This window comes from Anabrus simplex, chromosome 1 (genome assembly GCF_040414725.1).
Source record: "Anabrus simplex isolate iqAnaSimp1 chromosome 1, ASM4041472v1, whole genome shotgun sequence".
In the NCBI taxonomy this organism is placed as follows: Eukaryota; Metazoa; Arthropoda; class Insecta; order Orthoptera; family Tettigoniidae; genus Anabrus; species Anabrus simplex.
The window spans coordinates 484,304,047-484,313,974 of NC_090265.1; the positions used below are offsets into that span (position 1 = coordinate 484,304,047).

General features: G+C 41.8%; 1 protein-coding gene across 1 annotated transcript in view; it reads right to left on the reverse strand.

Annotated features, from left to right (window-relative positions):
* LOC136856987 (unc-112-related protein) overlaps positions 1-9,587 on the reverse strand; it is a 531,599-nt gene extending 522,012 nt beyond the window's left edge. Inside the window, exon 1 of the mRNA XM_067135309.2 lies at positions 9,126-9,587. Coding sequence (XP_066991410.1) covers positions 9,126-9,267 — 142 coding nt within the window. The 5' untranslated portion in view covers positions 9,268-9,587. The remainder of the gene's footprint in view (positions 1-9,125) is intronic.
* Positions 9,588-9,928: the final 341 nt, after the last annotated feature.

A 9,928-nucleotide genomic window follows, 5' to 3' on the forward strand; every position in this document is an offset into this window, starting at 1 on the left:
TTAGCTGTAGGTAGTCCTGAGGACTGCTTTCCGTGGTTCCCCATTTTAACTCCAGACAAATGTTGGGACTTCACCTTAAGGCCAAGATCACTTCCTTCCCAGTCCTATCACATCGCTGGCATAATACCTGTCTGATGTGCCGGTGCGACATAAAATTAATAGGTAAAGAAACCCGAGTCGGACCTTAACACCAGCGGCACATTTGTTCTTAATTATATTTTGCTGCAGGCTTGCATTATACCGCAGCACATATTGCCATGGATGTTATTACGTTATAATAAGAAAGGAACAACCAATATCTTGTAGCACAACCATTCTAGTTTGTCAGTCGACGATTTTATAATTTTGATGGATATTTCATGTTCACGACTGTATTGTATTCGAAATTAACTTTCAACGTGGTCCGCCTCTGTGGTGTAGTGGTTAGTGTGATCAGCTGCCACCCCCGGAGGCCCGGGTTCGATTCGCGGCTCTGCCACGAAATTTGATAAGTGGTACGAGGGCTGGAACGGGGGCTAACAAGAAGGTTGTGGGTTCGTACCCCATTGGTGACAGGTTGGCCATTTTTTTCAGTACTTCAGGCCTCGGTATGTACTATATGCACTGAACACGACCTAATATATTGAAGGTTAATTTCGAGTTAAAACACTTTGTTCTCTGGTTGAATTCAAATATTCAAAACTTACTTTACCTTATATCAAACTCATATCTTTTGGTAAAGCCAGTAAAAGCAAAGTCATCTCCGTACAGGCCACAGGTAAAGGGTTCCACTATTCGTAAGCTCGGCACTTAATGGGGTAGAGTGGTTAGCTCTACGCCCGACCGTCTGTGCCCCCAGGAATTAACCTGGTACTCATTTTTGATGTAGGCTGAGTGAACTCTGAACCCACGTCCTTCGGGCGAGCCGAGCACGTCTTTAGCGCCTCTGTAACTATCAGATGCCGCCCCTGGTGGAGCCAGTGACAATTGTGTATTCCTTTTCAATTTAGTTAACAGTCTGTTTCTTTTCCAATAGTAGTTTAACATTGTTGTTGTTGCTTTTGTTGCAGACATCAGTCCACAGACAAGTTTGATGCAGCACGCCATGCCACCGTACATACGCTAGCGTTTTCATTTAGAGTATGTTTTGAAATTCATCCAGCCATCGGTCGGTCAGTCAGTCCACCCATACATTTCTTTTAGATCAAGGTGCAGAATGTTGGCTGAAACAGACAGCGTCCTGCTTAAGACATTCATAACACAGTATCGTTCAGCCATTTGTTTTAAGAACAGTGAGGCCGACTCTGCACGCTAATGGTACGCTGCTAGACCTGCGGACCGGATGCTGCGCGCACCGGGAGTATAAACAGAAACCACTAGGGGTGTACAGTACACAGCTCGAGTAATGGATCGTGTAATCTATTCATCTTCTTGTTATTTTCTTGCTCATTCGTCTTCGTTTTCATTTCCACACCAGTTACAGTGAGTAATGCGTAACGATAAAACACACCAGAAACTCTTTCAATGTAAATACTCTGCAATTATTCCATAGCATTAAAAATACACGTTAGGTAAGGTTCCTTTTACATCACACTATAATCTAATGGCTTGATACTCTGTCCGCCTCTGTAACTATCAGATGCCGTCCTTGAAGGCTCAGGTTCGATTCCTGATACTGTCAAAGATTTAAGGATGGTAGAAGTGTTGTCATGTGGTTAAAATGGTACACCGGGCGAGTTGGCCGTGCGGTTAGAGGCGCGCGGCTACGAGCTTGCATCCGGGAGATAGTGGATTCGAATCCCACTGTCGGCAGCCCTGAAGATGCTTTTCCGTGGTTTCCCATTTTCACACCAGACAAATGCTGGGGCTGTACCTTAATTAAGGCCACGGCCGCTTCCTTCCAACTCCTAGGTCGTTCCTAGACCATCGTTGCCATAAGATCTATCTGTGTCGGAGCGACGTAAAGCCACTAGCAAAATTTAAAAAAAGGTACATGCAGCTCACCTCCATTGCGGTGCGTCTGTCAGGAGCGGGACGAGGACAGTACTTCCTTTCCGGCTCCCCAGTAAATGGTTAGCATGGTCGTCTTCCCGGGTTCGATTTCCGGCCTGGTTGGAGATTTTAACTTTCTTTAGTTAATTTCTCTGGCTTGGGAGGCCAATCGTTGGTGCCGTTTTCAACATCCTCACAGACGAGCAGGTTGCCTATAGGGCGTCAACGCGAAAGACCTGCATCAGGACTCTTAGGAAGGCCTCATACCACTTTTTGTTGATATTTTTAATTTAGCCGAAAACGAACTTGTACTCCAATATGTTTATCTGGGCAAAATGTGCCATTTCCAGATTCAGTGGGAGACTGTTTTGCAGATCTCTTCATTTCCAATATCCATCTTTCGACATACTAATAGAATTTTGTGATTACTGTATCTGTATGGCAGTTATATAGCGAGCGATGGAATATTTCCTTCATTTATATAGGTTATAACATGTGCTTCTGCGGAACAAGCTACTAAAGCACGTAAAGTTCCCACTTGATGTTTAGTCGGTCCAGATATTTATGCAGCATTTTTTTAAAAGTCTTAAAAAAATTAAGGTTTGACATAAATTTAAAAAAAAGATCTGCTATGAAAAAATCGATAAACTTCCGTCACTCATAATTGGCTTCGATAGAGGTGAACTATACATTTCCGAATATGTTAAGTCTGTTGCTTTTTAAATATACCAGGTCCATTTATTTAAAACTGAATATTATGGAAACATGTTATATAGGCCTATTAAGCAAGCGGTACAAAATTTTTAACTCCACTAGGTACAAAATGAGGGGAATAACAATAATTTGTATTCATGTTAGTCCATGGGACGGAAAATTCTCTTCCAATTAGCGGAGGGAACTCGATTATGACCTTGAAGGTGAAGATTCTCCGTGGGAAGAAATAGGGTTATGCATTATGGAGGAGGGAACTGGGTTACTTATTGATCCGACTATCTCCCGAATGAGCTCACAGTTGCGCGACCCTAACCGCACGGCCAACTCGTTCGGTTCAGTATAAGTAGTCTATATAGCCTAAACAGTTTAAAAATTGTGTCTGTACTTTGGTAAGAATTGTAAAATAACAAAACGTATTTGTGTCGGTTATATCCAGAATAAGAAGAAAAAGCTACTGCTAAATTTCCATCATGTATATAGGCCTATGTGCACTTCGACAAAACGACTGAAAATAATGAAAGAAAATATATATTTAAGGTCAGGGCCCGCCATGGTCGTTAAGGCGTCACCTGTTCGAGTCCCGTTGGTCGAAAAAATGTTCACCAACAGAATGTTGGCCGGCAGGGTAGGAAAGATGGGGTATAGCATTTCTAATCACTAGATAATGTTAATGTACCAAACGCGTGGATTAAATTCCAAAATTCTCCGCAGTGTTCGTATGGACTGAGGACATATGGCGCTGTTGATGGGGATTCATCCGTCGGATGGGAACGTTAAACCTTGAGCAGACCCCTTGGAGTAGGTACCGGAGTTTCCCCATCTCTCTTCCTACTATCATACATTATGTCATTCATTTCAGGAATCCCCTAATGAAGTTGAAGTTAGGAAGGGCATCCAGTCGTAAAACATTGCCATCGAGATATCTCGCTTCATACCCGACCCTGTACAGCAACGGGACAAGGGTTGAGCATACATATAAGGTCAAGGGAGAATGTATTACAATCTAGACTACTACTTCTTCTTATTATTATTATTATTTTTCTTACCGCTTTCTCCCACATCTTTGGGGTCACGGGTGCGAACTGTGCCGCACATGTGGATTTGGCCCTGTTTAACGGCCGGATTCCCTTCCTGACGCCAACGCTATATGGAGGTATGTAATCACTATTGCGTGTTTCTCTGGTGGTTGGTAGTGTGGTATGGTGTCTGAATATGAAGAGGAAAGTGTTGGGACAAACACAAACACCCAGCCCCCGGGCAAGAAGAATTAATCAGAGGCGATTAAAATCCCTGATCCGGTCGGAAATCGAACCCGGGACCCTCTGAACCGAAGGCCTCAATGCTGACCATTCAGCCAATGAGTCGGACATATTACTATCTAGGCTACATAGAATTTTATTCACGCAGGGTAAAACTAATTGAGGGGAAGGTCTAAAAAATCATTCTGAAACATCTCTGCCCATATTGGTCCTACTGATACATGCCACATAACTAAACCTGATGAATATGACATTTCTGATCTTACACGCAGTATACATTTATCCTACGACGGATATAACCGAAAATATGTACGATTTCATATTTTCCATTTATTAGATGCATCCAAGCGTTGTTAATGTTCGTCTTACCGAAGCACCTTTGTAGCAAAACGAGGAGCAATAGTAAATTCGAATCGTCCGTACCTCATACATGTTTATGGCAGTGGAAAGGTTACCGGGCAGTGCGGGTACAGCAGCATGACGCACGATCTAGGGGAGTTACCTGGCTGAATGGAACAAACTGTCGGATTATTGGCGAGGAGCAGCGAGGGAGTTAGGTAACTTGATTTTTTTATCCTGCCATTTCTCTGTATTCTAACACCTGATACATTGGTCCATCATAGTATTCGGCTATTCGATCCGCGCTGATAGGAATGGAGAGTTCACACACTCTGAACGGAACACGAGCTGTTTTCACTTTTGCCGGTGGCCAGGTCACTCCAGCACTGAAACTCTGCAATGCAAGCGAAGTACTCTTCTTGAAAAGTAAGAATCTGTGCCGTTTGTAATCTGTTTTCTCTATTTACCTGAGCCCACCAACATGGTAGATTTACCCAAGATAGGTACGATAGCTAGTCTAATATAAGACAGTTTCCATAACCGGCCGAGTCTATTTAAATCGACTAATACCCATTACTAAAATTATTACGATTATTCGAAGAGCAGAGTTCCTATTGATTGTATTATTTTGCCTGGTACAAGTGGCAACTAAGCAAGACAGTATATTTCGCACAAATATACACGACGTCCAGATACTCTACCGTATTTTCTTTGGAACATCCCATGCAAGATCTGATGTACCGACATAAGATGTTTTCGAAACATCGATTCCCACTTCCAGTGAAATACGACTACATTCCAAACTTTTTTTAAAAAAGGCACATGAATAATGTGAAGTTATAGTAATCAATTTGATACATAAAATAAGTAAAAACAGACCTGCAAGGTCTGGTATTCCAAAGTATGCATTATTCAAGACGAAGCTACGATAAGCAGCCAGAGGGCTAAACATACTAAACACACGTATAGAGCAATTTCGTCACCGATAAAAACTGCGCTCGCTATACTGTCCGCGTGTGTGGTCGAAATACTTTACAGAATCAATCCTTTTATGGTGAATCGCCTTAAAACCATTTATTTCTCCATATACTAGTGTATTCTTCCTAAACCGGACTAAGCCCTTTCATAAACTCTGCAGCCATTCGTTCTGATAAACAGCATTCTCGACAATAATATAGTTATTAATGGAAACAGGTTATCTTAAAGCAACTGAGCATTTAAGGAGATCCACGGCACGTTCATAATGAAGGTGAGCGGTTTGCCTTCGTTATTAGGTTATTACCTACTGTTGTAAATAGCAGGCAGATCTAATTTATGATGATTCTCCTCATTATACTAATCTGCCCAATAGTGTATTATACAGTAGGAAAGGTCCTGGTTTGTCTCAACACACACCACCCACACTTGTCAACCATCTCAGACAAGCAATAGGCTAGAATCCTTCAGATAAGGTTGGAGTCAGGAAAGGCACCCGAGTGTATAAAAGGACCAAGTACACACATGTGACACAATCTGCACCTGTGACCTCACGAAAGTGTGGGAAAAAGCAGCAGAAGAACACTTTCCCACAATAATATCAAAAGAAAAAGTAATAACAGCTCTAGTGTTACAGTGAAATAAATAAGATGTTAAAAATACCCTACTTTAATCCATGCAGGCAAGATATGGTACAGTATATCTGATAATTAAGAATGGTTAAACAAATTGCAATGCGATATTGCTACGTTATGTAACAAGTAAAATATGGGCACAGAAACTAGTCTTTCAAAGAATCCGAACGACAAAATCCCTCAAGCACTGTTCAGAATTTAAACACACCGAGCTCGATAGCTGCAGTCGCTTAAGTGCGGCCAGTATCCGGTAATCGGGAGATAGTGGGTTCGAGCCCCACTGTCGGCAACCCTGAAGATGGTTTTCCGTCGTTTCCCATTTTCACACCAGGCAAATGCCGGGGATGTACCTTAATTAAGGCCACGGCCGCTTCCTTCTACTTCCTAGGCCTTTCCTATCCCGTCGTCGCTATAAGACCTATCTGTGTCCATGCGACATAAAGCCAATAGCAAAAAAAAAAAAAAAAAAAAAAAAAAGAATTTAAACAGCTGTCCCCGTTGTAAGAAAATGGCACTAAGTTACCATTCCTGTATGAATTAAATTTATTAACTTCTCTTAGAAAGCTACTACAGACTGTTTTGCAATATGTATTCCACTACCCGATTTGTTGTTCTGTTGGAATCTAACGATGTTTAATGTAATTTTCAATTCTATGACGTAAAGTTTGCTCACTGATAATTTAACTCACTAAAACTGTAAGAAAACACCGTCCCTACCTGTCTCAAAAAGAAAAGGCCTCCCAACATCAACAAAAACAATACTTTCGTTATTAAAGATCATCGGGATATCTTCAAGTTTCTGGGCTTACAGCCAGAGCCTTGCGCGGGTGCGGATATCCACCAAGTTATTGTCTTTGCGGATGCAAACTGTATGGCAGTGCGGATAATTTTGCTGTTAATTTATAAATAATGAAGTTCATTAATTTTCACTCACGTATACTCTTATTTTTGCTTGTAGTTGGGTGACCCTCAACAGTGGTATGAGAGAATGGTTATATATATAAAGAGCCTTGAAACCATAAAGCCGTAATTCTGATCTAAGCCTTACTGGCTCCTGCCCGCAATTAATGGAACGAAGGAACAAAGTTCAATACGTCGGTAGTTGTCGCAAGAGAAAATCCCTCATAAACCTGTGACTGTGGGGGTCTGATGCCACGTGTTGTTTCTTGAGCGATAGTGTACTCGGGGAGAAGACCGGTCCGCTATGAAATGTTTGTCCCAATACACCCATAGTCTTATGTTCGCTGACCGGTCGAGGTAATTAGGTCACCCGCTAGATGTAGTCTACAAATTTAAACCCCCATTTTGTTACTGACACACAAAACTTGAGGACTCTTATCCAAGCATATGAAGAACAGTTTTATCAACAGGCTGACTGAACGTCATACACACACATATATACGAATTATTGCAATGAGAGGGTGTGTGATCAGTTAAACAGCTTATATGCTGGTTTCCCTTTATGGCCGAGACTCGACGGCACAGTGTGTGGGGTGGTATTTTCAGCATTTTCTTTTAAAATTTGCAATTGAAAAGACAGTTGTAGCGTTAATTGTGCTAGGTCTGGAAAGAAAACTACCTGGTATGAAAACGGGAAACCATATTCAGGACTGCCGACAGTGGGGCTCGAATCCACGATCTCCCGAATGCAACATCATAGCTACGTGATCTAAACCGAGTGGCAAATTCGCTCGGTTTTCTTCAGGAAGTTCCGACCCATAAAGAAGAGCATTTGGTCTTACACCCCGGGTCAAAACATAAATTGAGACAGTGTGGTCCCGGCGACCCCATAATTATAATAGAATGTGATGAACTTCATTATGGTGATTGAAAAAACTCGTGTGCAGAATAATCTCTAGTAATATATTGTGTTCAGATCGAAATGGAGTGGAGGAAAATTCTTCAACCAGGAACCATACATTTAAAAAAAGTGACAGGGTAAGTGGCTCAGACAGTAGAGAGCTGTTGATCTAATACATAATTGAGCCCAAATTCGTGGGTTCGACACCGACTCGGTCTGGTGTTATTTGAAGGTATTCAAATACGCCAACCTCGAGATGGCAGATTCACTGGCACGTAAACGACCACCTGCGGGACAAAATGCAGGTACCTCAACGTCTCCGAAAACTAGTTAGTGGGACGTAAAACCATAAATTACTATTAATTAAATGTATTAACATATGAACGATTGTCATAAACAACGGTGTTACACTTGCTCCTAACACTTCTTTTTTTTTTGCTATTTGCTTTACGTCGCGCCGACACAGATAGGTCTTATGGCGACGATGGGACAGGAAAGGCCTAGAAATGGGAAGGAAACGGTCCTGGCCTTAATTAAGGTACAGCCCCAGCATTTGCCTGGTGTGAAAATGGGAAACCACGGAAAACCATCTTCAGGGCTGCCGACAGTGGGGTCCGAACTTCTATCTCCCGGATGCGAGCCCCTAACAGCACGGCCAACTCGCCCGGTAAAAGCAGAAAACAACAATGAAATAACACAGTTATAGGATAGTGGAATAACTTGGGAAACAGGCTGATGTTTTCAAGTAGCTGTAACAACTATCAAGAGAGGGATCGGTTATGGAACTGCGGAGAATGCGAATGACCTGGCAGATATAATTTTAGGGGGAGGCGTTTGGAATGCCTCTATTTTCCCTACTCGACCCCGAATTGCACTTTATTGGAGTTTATCGGGACATCATACGCACTTTCGGAAAACGCCAAATATAATTTTATTACACTACTTTGACAATAAAGTAAGAAATTATCTCGTACTGGATGTTCTCCGATGAAGCAGCCCAAAAAAACATTAATCGGATCGGTGAACTTCTCTACTGTCATTCATCGGAACTACTGTACGTGTATGATTTAACATAGGCCTATTCCTATGAATGTCACGGGATAGGGAATGAAAAAAATACCTGTGACCTTTTCCAGTATTTTACAGCTATTATAGAGTGACAACACTTTCATGTGAACCTGTAATATCGGTATGAATGTACAGCGCAGAAAATGGAATACTGCAAAAACACTTCATGTCTTTTCAGTACCGTAATATCAAATATTAGGTAAATTGGCATCAATGGTTTGTAACATTTTTATAGTGACGTTTTCGTGTACAGATAACAAGTAACAATTATGGTGGTGATCAGCTTTCCAAATATAAAATTACAAGAACAGCAGGCGATACAAATACATACTGAATCTGAAAATAAAGCAATGAATTACTCACCTAAATCCTCCACAAGTTTAAGCATAACTCCCCCGATGTGTAAATCTCCTTTCACTCGAAGATTTCTCTCCACCTGAAGATCAGTGACATAAACTCGCAAATTCCAGGATCCATCCCCAACCAAGAAGCCATCGGCCATCATCTTGAAGGAATTGTTGGGTACACGCGCTCACTCTGAAGAAGATACTAAGAAGAAAGTTTCTCTTAAGTTTTCCTCTCTTTATTACGATGTACAGAACATGAGAAACTTCATCTTTAACCAAAACAGTGAACCAGGAAGATTATCCAACAAGAATAACAAAGAGATTCACAGTCCCCAACCACGTTTGACGGAACTATTCAATACACACGAGACCCCACGTTCAACAGATGTGCCCCGCACACGTATACACTGCTTCGCACAGCTCCTCACTGGCGTAGTTTCCCCGTTCTACTGTGCTACAGCAACTTCTGTCCTTCCCCCACCACTCCTAAAACTTTTACTGCTATCCACAAGGCGCGTTCCTACCAGGCGGCGCGGCGCGAGTTGTCATGATTTAGGAAGAAATGGTGTTTTTTCGGTTATTCCGCACTGTCAGCATCAATGATTTCACCTTCGTTATTGCCATGTTTAGAGAATATGCCTTGTTCGAACGATTTACAAGAAAAGAGATGTATAATCTTATTTTGAATACGAACATGGCAATGTCCGTAAAAGGTAAGGAGGGCATGTTGAAACACGAGCCATGATTGGTTGAAAGGTTCGTGGACAGTAAGGGATTTTGGAAATGAGATGCAGAGATATCGCTAAATTAACTTAGAAA